The 19,333-nt window shown below is 61.0% G+C and overlaps 2 protein-coding genes across 3 annotated transcripts; one reads left to right on the forward strand and one right to left on the reverse strand.

Annotated features, from left to right (window-relative positions):
* Positions 1-1,930: 1,930 nt before the first annotated feature.
* On the forward strand, positions 1,931-7,112 carry ZSCAN22 (zinc finger and SCAN domain containing 22). Its single transcript, XM_008161094.3, has 3 exons — positions 1,931-2,333; positions 4,549-6,815; positions 6,917-7,112. Exons 1-2 carry the CDS (start codon positions 1,931-1,933, stop codon positions 5,601-5,603), a joined length of 1,458 nt encoding a protein of 485 aa, XP_008159316.2. The 3' UTR covers positions 5,604-6,815; positions 6,917-7,112.
* An 815-nt stretch (positions 7,113-7,927) lies between these two features.
* A1BG (alpha-1-B glycoprotein) lies at positions 7,928-14,240 on the reverse strand. 2 transcript variants are annotated; one of them, XM_054710237.1, is made up of 9 exons: positions 13,973-14,240; positions 13,096-13,169; positions 12,977-13,012; positions 12,550-12,834; positions 11,624-11,896; positions 11,065-11,370; positions 10,093-10,389; positions 8,706-8,975; positions 7,928-8,384 (listed from the first exon to the last, which is right to left on the reverse strand). In XM_054710237.1, exons 1-9 carry the CDS (start codon positions 14,029-14,031, stop codon positions 8,377-8,379), a joined length of 1,608 nt encoding a protein of 535 aa, XP_054566212.1. In that variant the 5' UTR covers positions 14,032-14,240; the 3' UTR covers positions 7,928-8,376. The 2 variants fall into 2 exon arrangements, with proteins under 2 accessions (XP_054566212.1, XP_054566213.1); XM_054710238.1 differs by lacking the exon at positions 13,973-14,240 and adding an exon at positions 13,649-13,720.
* Between the last annotated feature and the right edge of the window lie 5,093 nt (positions 14,241-19,333).

Consider the following 19,333-nt stretch of genomic DNA (forward strand, 5'->3'; position numbering starts at 1 on the left):
TGAGAGAGGAGAGGGGGAGGCATGCACTTTAAGCAGGCTGGCCATAGAGTCGGGCTGCCTGGATTGTTCAGCCAGGCCAATGTTTTTCTCCTCTGTCTGTTTTCATATCTGTTCGTTGGAAAGAAAATTCCCACCTTCTGAGTCTATTGTGAATTTCTTTTTTTCTTTTTCTTTTTTTTTCACAAATGAGGTTTATTTTATTTTTAATCCTTATCCGAGGCTAGTTTTCCATTGATCTTTTAGAGAAAGTGGAAGAGAGAGGGAAAGACAGAAACATCGATGTGAGAGAAACACATCGATGGGTTGCCTCCTGCATGTGTCCTGGACCATGGCCTGGGCCAGTATATGCAAGCATTGGGCACGGTGCTCACCACCGCGTGGGTACTGTCTTGTTTGTTTTCTTACTAGAGGCCCACTGCATGGATTCCTGCACCGGTGGGGTCCCTCAGCCTGGCCTGCGGGGATTGGGCCGAAACCTGCAGTCCGACATCCCCTGAGGGGTTCTGGATTGCGAGAGGGCCCAGGCCAGGCCGAGGGACCTCACCCGTGCACCGGGCCTCTAGTATGCATGTAAGATCTTTGGTTAATCTCTTCCTGCCCTCCCCCCTACCCTCTTCTCTCTGAGATTCATCAGTCTGTTCCATGTTTCCATGCCTGTGTGTTGAGTGTCTGCCCCCCTGGTGGTCAGTACACGTCATAGCTACCAGTCGAACAGTGGAATGATGGAATGGTTGGACACTTAGCATATTAGCCTTTTATATAGAGACTAGATGCCCGGTGCACAAAATTCATGCACAGGGGGAGGGGGGTCCCTCAGCCCAGCCTGCACCCTCTCCAATCCTGGACCCTTCGGGGGATGTCCAACTGCCGGTTTAGGCCTGATCCCAATCAGGCAGTCGGACATCCCTCTAACAATCCGAGACTGCTGGCTCCTAACTGCTGGCTCTTAAATGCTCACCTGCCTGATTGCCCCTAACTGCCCTCCCTGCCAGCCTGATCACCCCTAACTGCCCCTGCCTGCTGGCTTGATTGCCCCCAACTGCCCCCCCCTGCTGGCTTGGTCACCCCCAACTGCCTCCCCCACCAGCCTAGTCACCCATAATGCCCCCAACCCACCAGCCTGGTCGCCCCCACTGCCCCCCCTGCCAGCCTGGTCGCCCCATGCAGCCTCCTCTTCAGTCGTTTGGTCATCCCTCACTAACCCCCCTGCCAGCCTGGTCGCACCCCGCAGCCTGTTCGGCTGTCTATCCGGTTGTTAAAACGGCCCCTGTCTATATATATATATTTATATATATATATATATATGGATATTTTTATTTTATTTATTTATTTTTAATCCTCACCCAAGGATATTTTTCCATTGATTTTTAGAAAAAGGGAAAGACAGAAATATTGATGTGAGAGAAACACATTGATTGGTTGCCTCCTGCACATGCCCCGACGAGGGTCCCGGCTGGGCAGGTGCCTACAACCAAGGTTCGTGGCCTTGACCAGAATTGAACCCGAGACCCTTTGGTCCACAGGCCAATGCTCTATCCACTGACCCAAACCAGCTACGGCTGATTATTTTTTTAGCATATTTTTATTGATTTCAGAGAGGAAGGGAGAGGGAGAGAGATAGAAACATCAGTGATGAGAGAGAACCACTGATGGACTGCCTCCTGCACGCCCCACACAGGCGATCTAGCCTGCAACCCGGGCATGTGCCCTGACTGGGAATCGAACCTCGACCTCCTGGTTCAGCCACTGAGCCATGCCGGCTGAGCTGCCCTGATAGTTTTGAGGATCTGTTTCCTGTGAGAGTGAGTCTCATGTCCCAGGCCGCAGGCCAGCGTCTGCCCTGCTCTGCAGGTGTGAGGCAGCGTCCGGGTTCCCTGCTGACAGCGTTCCGATTTCCCGGCTCCCAGGCTCGCTGGCGTGCTCCTGCCCGATGGCCGTCCCCCAGGCCCCCCTGAGCCCGGTGCCCTGGGAACTGGACGGCGTCCTGCGGGTGAAGGTGGAGGATGAGGACGCCAGCCTCCCCCAGGTCCAGCTGTGTGGCCCCGGCCACGTGGCCCACCCTGAGGAGGCCGCGCGCCTGCGCTTCCGGCGCTTCCGCTACGAGGAGACTTCCGACCCACACGAGGCCCTGGCCCAGCTCCGCGAGCTGTGCCGCCAGTGGCTGCGGCCGGAGGCGCACTCCAAGGAGCAGATGCTGGAGCTGCTGGTGCTGGAGCAGTTCCTGGGCGCGCTGCCCCCCAAGGTCCAGGCCTGGGTGGGGGCCCAGTGCCCCAGGAGCGGCAAGGAGGCTGCCATGCTGGTGGAGGATCTGACTCAGGCGCTGGACCGGAAAGGTGAGGGGCGGCGGTGGGCGGTGTTCACAGGACACCCCAGACAGGGGCTGGACTGTGTGGGGGAGGGCAGGGGTCAGAGTTCAGGTCGCTCAGTACATGTCCACCCCACCCCCCACCCCCCGTTTTTAATTCACCCAAATGCTTACACTGTGCAAAGCACACCTTTTTATTTATTTTATTTTTTAATGTTTTTATTCATTTTAAAGGGAGAGTAAGAGGGATATATAGAGAAACATCAATGATGAGCCCTGGCCAGTTTGGCTCAGTGGATAGACCGTGGGCCTGCCGACTGAAGGGTCTCGTGTTCGATTCCGGTCAAGGGCACGCACCTCGGTGCAGGCTTCCGGCCCTGGTCGGGGGCGAAGCGGAGGCGGCCAGTCAATGTGTTTCTCTCACATCGGTGTTTCTCTCTGTCTTTCCCTCTCCCTTCCACTTTCTTTTTTCTTTTCTTTTTTTTTAAATATATTTTATTGATTTTTCACAGAGAGAAAGGGAGAGGGATAGAAAGCTAGAAACATCGATGAGAGAGAGAGAGACATCGATCAGCTGCCTCCTGCACACCCCCCACCTGGGGATGTGCCCGCAACCAATGTACATGCCCTTGACCGGAATCGAACCTGGGACCTTCCAGTCCGCAGACCGATGCTCCATCCACTGAGCCAAACCGGTTTCGGCCCCTTCCACTTTCTCTAAAACTCAATGGGAAAAAAAAATTCTCCTCGGGTGAGGATTTAAAAAAAGAAGAAAAGAAACATCAATGATAAGAGAGAATCCTGTACGCCCCGCACTGGGGATAGAGCCCGAAACCCGGGCATGTGCCCTGACCGGGAATTGAACTGTGACCTCCTGGTTCATAGGTCAACACTGAACCGCTGAGCCATGGAGCCCAGTGGCTGTGTGAGTCCCTTACGCCTCAGTTTCCCAGTCAGTGAAATGGGGATTGCGGTCGTGATCTGCCTGCCCCAGCGTCGCTGACAGCGATGCCTCTGCAGCATGAAACAGCCGTTTGTCCAGCTCCTCGAGAAGCAGGCGTTTCTGGGAGAGGTCGGCTGGGTGCACGCCCTTGGCCCCGGCGCCTGTGCCCACTTGGGTGTCGCAGGGCCGGGGAGGGGAGAGGCGGGAGGGAGGGAGTGGCCCCGTCCTCGGCCGGGGAGGGGAGAGGCGGGAGGGAGGGAGTGGCCCCGTCCTCGGCCGGGGAGGGGAGAGGCGGGAGGGAGGGAGTGGCCCTGTCCTCGGCCGGGGAGGGGAGAGGCGGGAGGGAGGGAGTGGCCCCGTCCTCGGCCGGGGAGGGGAGAGGCGGGAGGGAGGGAGTGGCCCCGTCCTCGGCCGGGGAGGGGACGTCTTCAGAGAAAAGGCAACAAGGGCCTGGAAGGAAGAGGGAAGCCAGAAGGAGAGATGGGGCCGAGGCCCTGTGGTGTGTATGGACCCGGGGTTCTTGGAAGAGCAGGTTCCTGGAATAGAGGAAGAAGGGGGGGAGGGGGGCAGCACGTGGCCGGTGGGGTTGGGGGAGCTGAGGGGGTCCTCTGTGGGATTCAAGGGCGAGATTCTACAGCAGAAGCCCCAGCTTGGCCACTTGTACAAGTGACTCAACCTCTCTGAGCTCATGATGTGATCTTGCACCAGTTACACTCGAAGCCTGTTAGCGGTCAGCAGCCCGGGGGGGAGGGGAGACTCAGTTGTTCTTCCTTACAGATGAGGAAACGGGGCTAGACAGGGGGCAGATGGCCAGGGCCCAGGAACCAGGCTCTGTGCTCCCATCAAGGGTAGGCCAGGGCAGGGGCGCCAGCACGGGCACAACCCCACCCCCGGCTGCCCTTAGCCACACTCCGCCCGCCCAGCACCTTGGAAAGGCCAGGTCTCAGGCTGGCGTGGTTCAGTGGTTAGAGCGGGGCCTGCACACTGGAGGGTGGCAGGTTCCATCCCTGCATGGGGTCGGGGCATGTGAGGGGGGCTGTCAATCCATGTGTCTCCCGCACATCAGTCTCTCTCTCTCTCTCTCTCTCTCTCTCTCTCTCTCTCTCTCTCTCTCGTTGGAATTGGGGGGGGGGGGCGGTGAGGGGATGGAGGCTCTCAGCAGTGAGGCAGTGCCCAGCTGGTGTGTCAGGAGTGGCCCACGTGCCCCCTCACGGAGGGAGGCCAATCCCCGGGCCAGTCCGGATGCTGATGTCAGGGAGGCCGATGCCTCAGGCCTGACGCTGCGGCTCCCATGTTTCAGGCTGGAAGCCGGGAGCCGAGCCCTCAGGGGCGAGCTGCAAGCACAGCGACTCGGAAGCGGACACGGCAGCCCAGGCCCTGGCGGGGGGCGCTCCCCTGGAACACGGCTTCTTCGGGGACGCCCTCGGACCCCCGGGCAGCTCGGAGAGGATGGCGGGGCGCCCGAGGGATGTCTGGACCGAGCCCTGCGCCCCGGAGACAGGTTTCAGGGCCGCTCCGGGGCCTCCCGAGGCGGCCCTCCGGGACCAGCCCGGCTGTGACTCCGGGGCCTTGGGGAACATCCCCAGCGTGTGGTCAGAGGTCACCTGGCCGGAAGAGGCCCCCTCCACGGAGGAATCCGGTCCTTTGGACGGTGGTGGCGCGGGCCCTCTGCGGGCGCCCTCCAAGTGCGGGGAGTGTGGGAAGACCTTCTCCAGCGCCTGGGCCCTGGACGCGCACAGGAAGGGCCATTCCCGCAAGACGCCCTACACCTGCAGCGAGTGCGGGAAGGCCTTCGGCCGCAGCACGCACCTGGCCCAGCACCAGGTGGTGCACACGGGGGCGAAGCCCCACGCGTGCCAGGAGTGCGGCCGGGCCTTCCGCCGGGTCACCCACCTAGCGCAGCACCGGCGCATCCACACCGGGGAGAAGCCCTACGCCTGCGGGGACTGCGGCAAGACCTTCAGCCGCAGCACGCACCTCACGCAGCACCAGCGGGTGCACACGGGCGAGCGGCCCTACGCGTGCGTCGCCTGCGGCAAGGCCTTCAGCCAGAGCGCACACCTGACGCAGCACCTGCGCACGCACACCGGGGAGAAGCCCTACGCGTGCGAGGCCTGCGGGAGAGCCTTCAGCGACTACTCGGCCCTGATCCGGCACCTGAGGATCCACTCGGGGGAGAAGCCTTACCGCTGCCAGGTCTGCCCCAAGGCCTTTGCGCAGAGCTCGTCCCTGATCGAGCACCAGCGAGTGCACACGGGGGAGAAGCCCTACAGGTGCGGGGACTGCGGGAAGGCCTTCAGCCGCAGCTCCGCCCTCCTGGCTCACCTGCGGGTCCATGTCCCGGTTCTAAGGTGACCGCGGGGCAGCGGCCTCGTGCGCAACGTGGAGTGCAGGGGGGACCCCGAGTTCCCAAGGAGCCAAGAAGAAGGGGATGGGGCATCGAGGACTCCCCGGAATGAGGAGGTTCTTAAGGGCAGACTTGGGGGTGTCTGGGAGCAACTCTGCATTGGGGGGCCCGGAAAATGCAAAGCCGTCCAGCTTCCGGAAGGACCCCGCTGCCCTCCATCCCCACCAGGCCCGTCTCAGAGAGAGGACAGCCGCGCTGCGGATGGTGCTGATCCTCAGCCAGGACAGGGGGTGCGCCTCTGCCAGGACTCGGTGGTCTCAGGGTGACGATCTGGGCCGGTCCCCAAGTTCACACTCGGGTCCTCGCCTGCCTAGCCCGGGGGACGCTGCCCATGCTACTTCTGTGCCTTTCGTTTTTATTTATTTTTATTTTTCTGGTTAATTCTCACTCGAAGGTATTTTTTTCATTGATCTTTAGAGACAATGGAAGGGTAGGAGGGAGGGAGAGAGAGAGAAACATCGATGGGAGAGACAGGGGTTGGTTGCCTGTCACACACGCCCAGACCAGGGCCAGGAAGGAACCTCCCACCTAGGAACGTGCCCTTGACGGGGAGTGGAACCCTTGGGTGGAAGGCCCAGCGCTCTCCCCACTGAGGCCACCAGCCAGCTGTGCCTTCCCACCCGCTGCTCCTCTGCTTCTTCACGCCCCACGCCCTGGCGGGCTGGGGAGTCCGCCTCCTCTGCGAGGCTCCCAGACACTCTCCCTCCTGCTCCCACCTTCGCTGGGGGCGCTGCTGACACTCCCCGGGAGGCATTCGCTTGTGCTTCCGCCCCGCCTTCCACTTCCCACCAGCCAGCAGCCCTGTTCGTTCTGCCTGCACTCACCTCCGCTGTTTTCCCCACCATCGGACCTCACGGGCGGCCTCCCCAGCAGGGGCCCCTCCCTGCCCTCTCCACACCCGCCTCCAGGCCGCTCTCCACTCCCTGCATCTGATCCCGCTCTCCGTGATGGAAGCTCTCTGATGCGGCACCTGCTACAGCAGAGCTTCCTGGGTAGGGTACGGGTTTGCCAGGATGGGAGTCACTTTGGGCTGAACAACCTCACGTCTCACCTTCACGTGCACCCGGACGTGGTCGCCTTTCTGTGAGGACGCAGTGATACGAAATGGTTTCCAAGCCCGGCCCTCAGGGATGACGCTCAAGCCCCTGTGCCTGCCATTCGTGAGTATTCGTGATGCGGCCCCACCTGCCACGGGGAACGACTTGCAGCTCGAACAGAAGCCATGTTTCCTGCCCACGTGCCTTTGTGTCTGTGTCTGCAGCTCCCTTCTCCTGAACCCACCACCCAGTCGTCCTTTTGGAGCGCAGCATGTTTCTCAAGAGCAGGGCCCTGAGAGCTTCCAAGAGCAGGGCCCTGTCTCATTCTCTGACCCGCCAGGCGTTCCTACAGGACACAGCAGGCCCCGACGCCTGTCTGTTGGATGCATGACGGGCTGACGCCTTCCCAGGCGGCTGCATGTCCTTGTGCGTGTGTTCTGGGCTGTCTCCCACCACCATGGGCTCCACAAGGCAAGAGCAACCAGATGTCCCCAGGGTCCCAGCCTCAATAAAACGTTACCGGCCTGGCCTGCCTGGCTCCGTGGTTGAGTGTCAACCTATGAACCAGGAGGTCACAGTTCGCTTCCCTGTCAGGGCACTTGCCCAGGTTGCAGCTCCATCCCCACTTTTGGGGCACTCAGGAGGCAGCCCATCAATGGTTCTCATCACTGATGTTTCTATCTATCCCTCTCCCTTCCTCTCTGAAATCAAGAAAAATATAAATAAATAAAGCACAAAGAGGGTGGATTGGGGGAGGGTGGGTAGGGAGAGGAGTCTTTGTTGTTCTTTTGTTTTTTGTTTTGTTTTTGTTTGTTTTTTTGGAGGGGGCACCTGGATTTGAACCAGGGACTCTTTGTTGTTCTTAATCCTCACCTGGGATACTTTTCCATTGATTTTTAGAGAGAATGGAAGGAAAAGAGAGAAACGTCCATATGAGAGAGAGACACCGCTTGGTTGCCTCCCACATGTGCCCAGACCTGAGGCTGGGCATTGAGCCTGCAACCAAGGTATGTGCCCTTGAACCTGGGAACCTTCAGTCTACCGGCCGATGCTCTACCCACTGAGCCAGACACGCCTATGTTTTCATTGATTTCAGAGAGTGTCCAGCGGGCAAAGGGGGCTCAGATCTCAGGGACACAAGAGAACAGAGAAGTCCCATCCCTCCCACAGCTTCATGCCCCGCCCCCCCCCCCCCCCCATGGGAGACCCTGCCTTTGGCGGGGACACAGCCCAGCACCGCCATCTGGTGGCCACTCCACAAAGTGCAGCCGCCCAACTGCCTCCTGGGTGGGGCTGGTTGGGTCCAGGTGGGAGGGGTTGGGTGTGTCTGGAGCCTCCAGCTCCCTACCCAGCAGCCAGGGAGGGAGGCATCTGCGGGGAGGACGGTCTTGAAAAAGGTGGTCCCTGGAGGCAATCCTATACCCCTCCACCCTGAGGCCCCAACCCAACACCCGCCCACCTTCTGGACACAGGATCCCGGCCCACCTCCCTCAGCCCTGGGCACCCAGCCCCTGGCAGAAGACACGTTTTACAGTCTTTTCACATTTATTAATTCCTAGGAGGAATGAGAGAGACTTTCCCCTCCACACACTCCCAGCCCAGGGGGAGTGCAGCCTGGAGCTGCAGCAGGAAGGAGCAGAGCCTGGGAACCAGGAGGCCCTCAGGAGCCGGGTCTGCAGCTGGATCAACGTTCTGGACAAATTTGACAAAAGAAATGGTAGGAGGGGGAGGCGCCCTGGGTGCAACCTAGGCAGACCTCCCCAAGCCCCCCAGGAAGGAAGCAGCGGAGTCAGCTGCCCCCAACCCCTGCCCAGGCCTCCCTCCTGGCGCTCCAGCTGCTCGCTGCCCCAGGGCCTTTGCACCTGCTGGTTCCCCCACCAACCCCAGCAAAGACCAATAAGTGCACTAACCTATGCACTGGGCAGGGCAGGCCCCACAGAGGGCGCAGGCTGGGCAGAGGTGGGGGTTGTGGAGGGGGAGGAATCTGGCTCTCAGAGCCCAGGGGGACCTCACCTGCCACCTGGAGCTCCACAGGGTCGCTCAGCTCAGACACCAGGGGCCACCGGGAGCGGTAGCGGCAGCTGTACTTGCCGGCGTGTTGGGGCCCCACGTAGGTCAGCACCAGGTCCTCGGAGGGGCCATAGGTCGAGGCCACCACCTCGCCTGCTCCCAGCAGCTCCAAGGATTCGTGGGCCACGGGGGTCTCGCAGCGCAGGGCGGCGTCCCGGCCCGGACTCACCTTCCCGCTCCACAGGGGCCGGAGCCGCGGCTTGGGGAGGGGTCCTGGGTGGGGCGGGGGGTTCGGCAGGTCAGTCCCCCTCCCAGCTGCAGCCACCTGGCACCAGGCCCTCCCCTCCCCCACGGAGGCCCAGGCCTGCGGGCCAGCCCTCCACACCTGCTCCCCTTTGCTGGCCCTGAACGCAGACAACCGCCCTCTCACCTCGTCTCTGGCGCCGGGGGACCCCGGAGACACCCTATTCCTCAGGACCCCGAGAGTCCCCCACACCTGGGCCCAGTTCTGGGGCTCTTTGGGGGGGGGTCCCCTCGTGTGGCCCCAGGACCCAGGTGAGGGAAGGGAGACATGATGGTGGAAGTGGTGTTCCCCGCAGAGCAGAGCGCCCCCGCCAAAGGTCAGGAGGCAGGACCTGCGCCCCAGCCTTCTGCCCCGGGGGGACCTTGGTGAAGACATTGGAGGGACAGACGGACCCCAGGGCCCTGGGGGTGACACATGAACCCTTCACCCTGCACACAGGCCCGGCGGCGGGGGTCTAATGGAAGACACCACCACCGGCTGCTGCCTCAGGGGAGTGTGTCCTCCCAGGAACCAAGAGGTCCCGGGTTCGATTCCCGCTCAGGGCAGCTGGCCAGGTTGCGGGCTCAATCCCCAGTTGAGGGCGTGCAGGAGGCAGCCGATCAGTGATTCATTGATGTTTCTATCTCTCCTCCCTTCCTCTGAAATCAATAAAAATACATTAAAAAATAAAGGCCTAGCTGGTATTCCCAGTGGGTAGAGCGCCGCCTGCGGACCAAAGGGGCCCAGGTTCGGTTCTGGTCAAGGGCGCCCACCTGGACGGCAGACTTCTCCCTACCCGGGCCCTGGTCTGGGCGTGTGCATGAGGCATCCAACCAAAGTGTTTCTCTCACATGGATGTTTCTCTCTGGCTCTCCCTCTCCCTTCCACTCTCTCTTAAAAAAACAAAAATTAATGGGAAAAGTATTCTCAGGTGAGGATTTTTTTTAAAATAAAATAATAAAATGAATAAGATTAAATAAAAGAAAAACAAAAAATATATTTTTAAAAGACAACACTGGGAAACTGAGGCACGGGCCGGTGCAGAGCCGGCGGGGATTCCCGCAGCCTCCGCGCCCACCACCCGGGGACACCCGCGGGGCCCCTCACCGTCCAGGCGCAGCTCCAGGCGCGCGCTGGGCGCGGAGCCCGCGGGCGGCGCGGGGCCCACGTAGACGCAGCTGTAGTTGGACGAGTCCATCGGCGACACGTCGCGCAGCTCGAACCGGGCCTCGGGGCCCGCGGGGCTCTGGAGGCCCCGCACCGGGCGCCGCCCGCGGGCGTCCTCGCGCAGCAGAGCGAAGCGCTGCCCGGCCAGGGGCGCGCGGCACCGCAGCGTCACCAGAGCGCCGGGCCCGGGGTTCGGGGTCGCGGACTCCGCCGAGAGCTCGGGCGCCGGCAGCGTGCCTGCGGGGCGAGGCGGGGGAACCCGGTAACCAGGGCGCCCCCGGGGCTGCGGCTGCACAGGGTCCTGGCCCCGCCCAGCGAGCCTCCGTCCGAAGCTGTCCGCCCGCCCTCCCGCCGGTCCTCCTCGGGTTTGTAATCCCGTGGCGTGGCTCCCAGGCCGAGCCCCGACCTAGGAGCCAGGAGGTCACAGGGTCAAGTCCCGGGGCTCCATACCCAGTAGGGGGCGAGCAGGAGACAGCGGATCCGTGATTCTCTCTCATCATTGATGTTTCTCTCCTCTCTCTCTCTCTCTCTCTCTCTCTCTCTCCCCCCTTCCTCTCTGAAATCAATGAAAATAGATTAAAAAAGGAACGGTCCTGTTTTGTCCTCGGAGCGTCTGCTCTCCTGGGTGTGTGTGTGGGGGGGGGGGGGGGTCCCTGGGTAGTGGGGTGGCGTCTGCTTGGCCTGCCCCACACTTGAGTGTTGACCCAATTACTCTTCCCCTGAGGCCTCCAGGTTGCTGAGCTCATAGGGAAACAGGCTGGACCCGCAGTCCCGGGAACCGCCCCCGGGCGTGCCCCTCCCTTCTGGGCTTCCTCTCCCCCAGCACTCACCCCATTCCTCTGGGTGCCCCCCGTTTCCCTGAGCGTCTGCCCCCTCCCCTCCCCCCTCCCCGGGGTGCAGCGCCCAGCTCACCATCGCTCAGCAGCAGCTCCACCGGGGCGCTGTCCGAGGACCAGGCCGTGCCCTCCCCGCTCAGCTGGTAGCGGCAGGTGTAGAGGCCGCTGTCCGCGGGCTTCAGGGATTTCAGCTCAAAGAAGACTCGGCCCGGGGTGGTGCTCCAGCTGTTGACCCGGAGCTCCTGGTCCCCGCGGCGCAGCTGGAACTCCACGCCCTCCACGGGTGCCACGCAGCCCAGCGAGACCTGCGCGCCCACGGACAGGAGGGCGGCGGGCTCCCCGGACTCCCCCTCCACGCTCAGCCTGGGCGGCGGCGGCCTGGCTGCAAGGCAGGAGGGCAGCTGGGCGCTGGCGTCCCCCACACCCTGTTCCCTGAGGAGGCCCGGCCTCCAGACCTCTGCCCGTCCTGCGGCAGCCCATGCCTCCCACCGCACCGCGTGGGCTCTGCCTGGGCAACTGTTTCCCAGGCCCAGGCATGGGCAGGGCACTCAGGGTCGGGGGATCCAGGTAAAGGCAGCTCTGGCCTCCAGGAGTCGCCTCCCCCAGGAAGCCCTCCGGGTGGCCCCCAGGCTCACCCATCTCCTCGATGGTCACGGTGGCGCTGGGCTCGGAGGGGGGGCCTGCCTCGTGGGTGCGGTAGCTGCAGCTGTAGTTTCCGGCCCGGTGGACCGGGAAGGCGGCCTCCACGGCCTGGGGGGCCTCCGCCAGCTCCAGGAACTGGGCGTCGCCTTCCCGCCTCAGCAGAAAGGTCACCCCCCGGAGTCCCGCTCGGCACAGCAGGGTGGTCCTCAGGCCCTGGGTGACCCAGGACACCGGCTTGCTGGAGAGCACGGGTGCTGGCAGGGTCCCTGCGGGCGGGGCAGGGAGGATGGTTGTAGTGACCTAGGCAGCAGGATGGCCTGGCTGACCTGGAGCCCCTCCCCCCACAGGCCCCGCTCCCAAGGGGCCCCCACCACCCTGATCTGATGTCAGCCCCGCCCCCCAGCTGGCCCCACCCCAATCAAGGGCAGGCTGCCAGACAACCTCCTACAGCCCCTCCCCCTCCCCTCCTGCCCCGCCCCCATAGGCCTCCATCACCCTGATTGGCCGGAAGCCCCTCCCCCAATCAGGGGTAAGGCTGCCAGCCAACTTCCTGCTATCTCCTCCCAACAGGCCCAGCTCTGATCTGCCCAGGTTGGGAGCAGGCCTGCAGGACTGCACCGGTGCATGAATTTGTGCACCGGGCCTCTAGTATTATAATAATTAGATAAATAAATAGAGGAAGCCAGGGAGATGGACAGGGACATAGAACAGGAGGAAGGGGTGCCAGGCCTGCCCTAAGCCCGTTCTGGGAACTCAGTCATTTATTCCTCACAAACCCTCTGGGGTCAGTACAAAAACCACCCTCATTTTACAGACGGGGAAACCGAGGCTCAGCAACGTCAGGGTCTTGCCCACACATTGGGGGGAGGTGCCGACAAGGAGAGTGAGGAGGGAGGGAGAGAGGGAGGCCCTCACTCACCTGGCCCAGTCACCTCCAGCAGGTTGCTCAGCGAGGTCCATCCATCACTGCTGTCCATGGCATAGCGGCAGCGGTACAGGCCCCGCGTGCCCCCCGTCACCGCCCCCAGTGGGAAGCGCTGCTCCGTGGCGCCCTCATCGAGGTGCACCTGCTCCTGGAGAGCCCCGTCCTTGAACAGCTGGAAGTCCGTGGTGACCAGGGGCGCCCGGCAGACCAGGGTCAGGTTGGCCCAGGGTTCCTGCAGGGAGCCGGCCTCGGCCCACAGGTCCGGCTGGGTCTCAAAAACTGAGGGGGTGAAGGTCAGAGCCAGGCAGGAGGACAGGGGCACCCCTGTGTGCGCCCACCTTCCCCAAGTCCCTGTGCACCCAGGGCTCCCCCCACCACTAGACCAGCTCCCCCCACCGTCCCAACCCAGGCCCCGACTCACATGTGGCCGCTTCGGCCGCTGGGCTCAGGGAGAGACCTGTGGGGACAGGCCCGTGAGGCCCCCATTCCTGCCCCTTCCCGCCCCCCCCGCCCAGGGGACCCAGGCCCAGGGCGCCTCACCCCAGAGCAGCAGGAAGGCGGCCAGCGTGGACATGGTGTGAGCCTCCTCCAGCGGGTGAGGGCGGTCATAAGGCCTGAGGGAGGGAGGGGGCAGTGGGTGGAGCGGGTCACTGACCCCTTCCTGCTGTTTGTCCATCCCAAAGTCCAGGGGTGTGTGTGTGGGTGGGTGTGTGTGTAGAGAACCCCTGCGGCTCCAGGAACCTCAGCAATAATAAATACGCATAAAAAATTAACTAAATTAAGAATAAAAAATAAAAACGGCCCTAGCTGGTTTGGCTCAGTGGATAGAGCTTCCGCCTGCAGCTGTAGGATCCTGGGTTCCATTCCGGGTCAGGGCACAGGCCCGGGTTGTGGGCTGGATCCCTAGTGGGGGACATGCAGGAGGCAGCTGATCAATGATTGACTCTCATTATTGATGTTCCGCTCCCTCTCCCTTCCTCTCTGAAATAATAAAATAAAATAAATGCAAGCCCTGGCCAGTTTGTCTCAGTGGATGGGGCCTTGGCCTGCGGACTCAAGGGTCCCAGGTTCAATTCAGATCAAGGGCATGTACCTTGGTTGCAGGCACATCACGGGTAGGGAGTGTACAGGAGGCAACTGTTCGATGTTTCTAGCTCTCTATCCCTCTCCCTTTCTCTGTAAAAAATCAATAATATATATATTTTTTAAATGCAAAGCGAAAAGAACAGACTGGGGGAGGGGGACAAATTGGGGGAGGGAGTCGTGTTTTGGCTTCAAGCCCAGGGCAGCCCCCTCCCCTGCTCCTGCGGGATCCTTCACCCCCTCCCCCACCCCGAATCGATGCTCCATATCTGATCCCAGGCACGTCCTGCAACCCCAGCCCGACCGCCTCCTCCAGGGGGCCCTCCGCGCCCACCTGCACGCGTGTCCCCTGTCACCCGCGGGCTGGGGGTCCCCAGGTACGTGGCGTGGCATCTGCTTGGCCTGAGCCACACAGGAATGTTGACCCAATTACTCTTCCTCCTGAGGCCTCCAGGTTGCTGAGTTCATTGGGAAACTGAGGCCGGGCACCTCCGTCGTGACCGGGGCTGGCCCAGGGCCCCCGCAGGCCCGAGGGCCCTCCCCCGAGCGTCCCCCTCCTCCCCGCTCCCGGGGATATTTCGGAGCCCTCCAGGCATTCTCCACCCCAGCAATGCTGGAAACTGCCCATAGTTTCTGGGTCCAGACCTCCCAGAAGTTTGACTGGGGGCAAGGACTGTCAATCATCCTAACGGCCAATACCGGCTTGGTGGGACCTGGAGGGCGGGGCTTCCCTATAGGTGATGGATGCTATCTCCTTGGCGACGATGCAGATTCGCGCCTCACTCTTTGGGCCACTGTCGCGGTTGCCAGGACAACAGGGGACGACACGACGGGACTACGTTTCCCAGCAGTCCCCGCGAGGGACCCCTTGTGGTGGCACCCATCCACTCAGGGCCTCGGTTTCCGACAGGAGGAGCGAGGAAGTCTCCTGGCTGCGTGCGGGGCGGGGACCAGAGGACCCGTGCGGGCCTCTCCCAGCGCAAAATGGACATCCTGAGCGCACCTGCTACCCCAGCCTGCGAGGCGACAGCCTCCGGGGAGTCCATGCAGCCACCACCCCCGTTTCCTCCCCATCCCCGTGCTCGGTCCGCTCTAAAGACGCACTTCCGGTCCTCAGGCTCGGGGGCGGGCTGCCACCGCATTTCGAGCCTTTAGTTCCGTGCGGGTCTGTGTGCTTCGGCGTCCCCCATGCTGAGTATGGATACGGGTCTCCGAATCCAACTCGTCTCCTCCGTGGCCGACCATGGCCTCCCTGCTGTCTGGGTGCTGCCTCCTGGCCTCTGCAGTTGCCAATCCCTTCTTCCAGGCATGGCGGCTGCTCTTCCTCCTGGAGCCCCGCTTCCAACCTCACCTCGCGGCCTCCCTCCCTGACCATCTGGCGCTGCCCTGCGTTTGAGGTTTGCATCGCCTCAATTTTGTCCTCGTGCATTTCTGCTGGACTCAGCTTCTGTCACTTCCTGCGGCCCCCCCACCCCCCTTTTGCTCCGCGCCCCCCCTTCCCAGCAGGTGGCCTGTGTTTGCCCTCAAGGCTATGTCATCGGGCTGCCTGTCACCACTTGAGCCAATTCAGCAGACACGGGGTTACATCCTAGAGGTGAGGTGGTGAGGTTTATTCGGAAGCATTCATCCTATCTAATAAAGAGGGAATATGCTAATAGACCATCACTCCGTCACAAAGATGGCTGCACTCACAGCTGAGGCCAAGTTCTCTTAAGGAGCCTTAATGAGCAATCAGCAGGGACCTGAGGCTACGCCCTCCCCCGTCCCTGTGGGGCTTGACAGGGAACCTCAAGGTGCGCTCCCCATCTGGTGGGGCCTGACAAGGGACCTCAGGCTGCACCCCTCACCTGGCATCAGGTTGGGGGACCTCAGGCTGTGCCTCCTGCCTTGGCACCAGGCTGGGGGACCTCAGGCCACACACCCCACCTGGCAGAGCTTGAAGGAAGACCTCAAGGCATGCCCCTCGCCCTATCTGGGGGACCTCAGGCCACACCACCCATCCTGGTGCCTGGCCAGGGGACCTGAGGCTACACCCCTGCCCAGTGGAGCTTGACAAGGGTGAGACTGGCCGGGTCTGGATCTAGCCCAATGGGGGGTGGGGGTGGCCGGGTCTGGGTCTCACGTGATTTTGAGGCACATGTGGGTGGGCGGGGACTTGACTCTGGGTCCCCCCTTTTTTTGTTGTTTTTTTTTTTTAAAATATATTTTACTGATTTTTTACAGAGAGAAGGGAGAGGGATAGAGAGCTAGAAACATCGATGAGAGAGAAATATCGACCAGCTGCCTCCTGCACACCCCCTACGGGGATGTGCCCGCAACCAAGGTACATGCCCTTGACCGGAATCGAACCTGGGACCTTTCAGTCCACAGACCGACGCTCTATCCACTGAGCCAAACCGGTTTTGGCTGGGTCCCCCTTTTAATGTGTACGAATTTCCTGCACGGAGCCACTAGTCTTATATAAAAACTGCTGTTTGAAATTTTAGTCCTGCTACTTGCCTTCTGTAATGGCTTGCTTGCTTAAATAATAAGGAAAATAAGACGACTCCCACTTCAGAGCGGCCATTAAACCTTCCCCGGACAAAGTTATCAGTGCTGGCACCAGGCCAGGCCTTTGGTTGAGGTCTCAAGGCCCCAGCACGTAGGGGCTCTTTAAGAACTTGCAAAGGGGGCCGGAAACACCCCATATTTGGGAGACAAAGAAGGTAAAAACATATAAATAGGGAAAGTTCCTCCATGTTGGGGCCCAGAACTTGAGAGACATTTTCCTCTGTGCCCGCGCGTAGTAACAATAACATGTAACTCCATCTCTCTAAGTATGGCTTGGCTCTTCTCCCGTTTCCTGTAACAATTCCAATCTGCTGGCAGTAGGCGAGCCCAGGTCATCCCCATGACCATCTGCTCTGCCTCTCCCCCTCTCCTCCTCCCCCCAAAGCCAGCTGCTGCTCACATTGGGTAGAAGGACAAAGATCATTGGGGAGTAGCCCAAGGGTGTGCCAAATGGGCAGCTGACGGGTCTGGGAATTTGCAAAGGCCCGTGGCTGTGCAAAGGGCTGGGGGCCACCAATGGCTGGCGATTCTGCATTCTGCAACAAGGCTGTTCCTCTTTCCCTGGTACCAGGCAGCTCCCTGATGGGGAGGACGGACGGGCCGCATTTCCAGGTGAGCTCCCAGGTCCCAGTCCAACTCTCAGCCAGGTTAGAATATGCCTTCTTTATTTTATTTATTTATTATTTATTTAAATATATTTTATTGATTTTTTTACAGACAGGACGGGAGAGGGAGAGTGAGTTAGAAACTTCAATAAGAGAGCCGGAACCAGTTTGGCTCAGTGGATAGAGCGTGGGCCTGCGGACTGAAGGGTCCCGGGTTCGGTTCCGGTCAGGGACATGTGCCTTGGTTGCAGGCGCATCCCCAGTGGGGGGCGGGGAGGGAGGGGTGCAGGAGGCAGCTGATCGATGTTTCTGACTCTCTGTCCCTCTCCCTTCCTCTCTGTAAAAAATCAATAAAATATATATTGTTTTAAAGAAACATTGATAAGAGAGAAACATCCATCAGCTGCCCCCTGCACACCCCCTACTGGGGATGTGCCCTCAACCAAGGTACATGCCCTTGACCAGAATCGAACCCGGGACCCTTCAGTCAGCAGGCCGACGCTCTATCCACTGAGCCACACCGGTTAGGTTAGGGCAGAATATGCTTCCTTTAATCAGAACAAAAGCAACCACAGTTAACAGAGCAGGCTTCCTACTTCTTACCATTGTAGCTGCTCCCCGGTATTCTCGTGCTGCCCCTATCAGACGGAGGCTCAGAAGGGAGGACAGGCGCAGGGGGAGCTGTGCCTGCCCCCGGGGCACCCCGGCCACTCTGTAAAATAGGACAGACGGGCTGTGCTCCCCCTGGGCTGTCCGTGAGGGTCAGGTCGGCCTCTGACCTCGACATGACACTGATCGATCCTCCCTTCCCCCAACGGGTGGGCGGAGTGTGACGTAACCTGCACCTGCAGCCTGGACATACCTGAGGACCTAACCAGGCACCTTATATGGACTGTACATTGACCCACCAATCAGCACCTGCCAAATACCCTGAGCCCTCGTCCTATGCACCTGAGTGACTATGCACCTTATACGGACCACACATTAAGCCACCCATCAGCGCGTGCCGAGTACACTAAGCCCCATCCCTTCCCATTCCTCCCTCCCCTCAGAAGGCGGGTTCCCCTCTGCACGGGCCGCTGTTCTCCCCTTGGAGACAGCCCGGCAGGTCCTTCTCCTCTAACGAAGCCTGGCGTCCTGGTTCTCGGCCTCGCTCCGATCGATCGATCGTTCAGACACCACCCTCCAGGAGCGCCCTCTGACGGCCTCGGCCCGGCCCCAGCTCTGTGGCCCTTCCACCTGAGGAACTGCTTTCCCACGTGGCTCTGCTCTGCATGGGAGACGCCTGCGGTGTTAACGCCTGGGACACGTTAACCTCTCAGCCCCCCCACCCCACCCCCCGCCAGCCCGAACGTGTCCTGCTCCCCACCCACCAGCAGCCCCCGGACACTTGGGCCGGGAGAGCGGTCAGGGTGCCTGGCAGGGTGAGGGACAGGCCCTCCAGGATCTTGGACCCCAGGCCCACGGCCAGAAGGTCATCCGGGTCCAGGCAGGTTAGGGTGGCCTTGAAGGCTGGGACCAAGCCAGGCGAGGCAGAGACGCAGCACGGTCTGCAGCGCCCCCTGCTGGGGCTGGGGCTGGAGGCGGGTGTGGTCACAGCAGCTGGGCCCAGGCGCCCCGTGGGAGCAGGGTTTGGGGGCGGGAGGGGGCAGTTCCCCTGCAGATGCCCTGTGCACCCAGCTAACACGCGCCTCTCGGCCCCCATCCCCTGTGAGTCCGGGGTCCCCTCCTGCCAGGCGGGAGCTGCTGCTGCTCCCGGGGCCCCCCAGGCTTCCTGACCCTCAGACTCCGCATCTGACGCCACATCAGCAGAGACCAGGAGGTCCCCCGGCAGCCCACCCATCCGTCTCCTGGGGCTGCTGCTGCCAACTGGGTGGCTTAAAAGGACAGGATTGGCCCAGCCCTGGCCGGTGTGGCTCAGTGGGTAGAGTGTCGGCCTGCGGACTGAGGGGTCCCGGGTTCGATTCTGGTCAAGGGCATGTACCTTGGTTGCAGGCACATCCCCGGTAGGAGGTGTGCAGGAGGCAGCTGATCGATGTTTCTCTCTCATTGATGTTTCTACTGCTCTCTCTCCTTCTCCCTTCCTCTCTGAAATCAATAAAGAAATATATATTAAATAAATAAATTGAATAAAATGTGTAAAACAAAGAGAAAAAAGGAATGTGTTCTGTCTCCGGGCTGGAGGCCAGAGTCAGCAGTCAGGGTGTTGTCAGGGCCACGTCTCCGAAGGGCCCCAGGCAGAACCCTGTCCTGGCTCCTGGCTGCTTCGCTCCAATCTCAGCCTCTTCCTCTTCTCCATACACCTCCCTCTTATCTCCCCACGCCCCCCACTGGGGATGTGCCCGCAACCAAGGTACATGCCCTTGACCGGAATCGAACCTGGGACCCTTCAGTCCGCAGGCTGACGCTCTATCCACTGAGCCAAACAGGTCAGAGTGAAGATATATTTTTAAATATTTTTATTTTTATTCATTTTAGAGAGGAAATGAGAGGGAGAGAGAGATAGAAAGATCAATCATGAGAGAGAATCATTGATCGGC

This window comes from Eptesicus fuscus, chromosome 21, assembly GCF_027574615.1.
Source record: "Eptesicus fuscus isolate TK198812 chromosome 21, DD_ASM_mEF_20220401, whole genome shotgun sequence".
In the NCBI taxonomy this organism is placed as follows: Eukaryota; Metazoa; Chordata; class Mammalia; order Chiroptera; family Vespertilionidae; genus Eptesicus; species Eptesicus fuscus.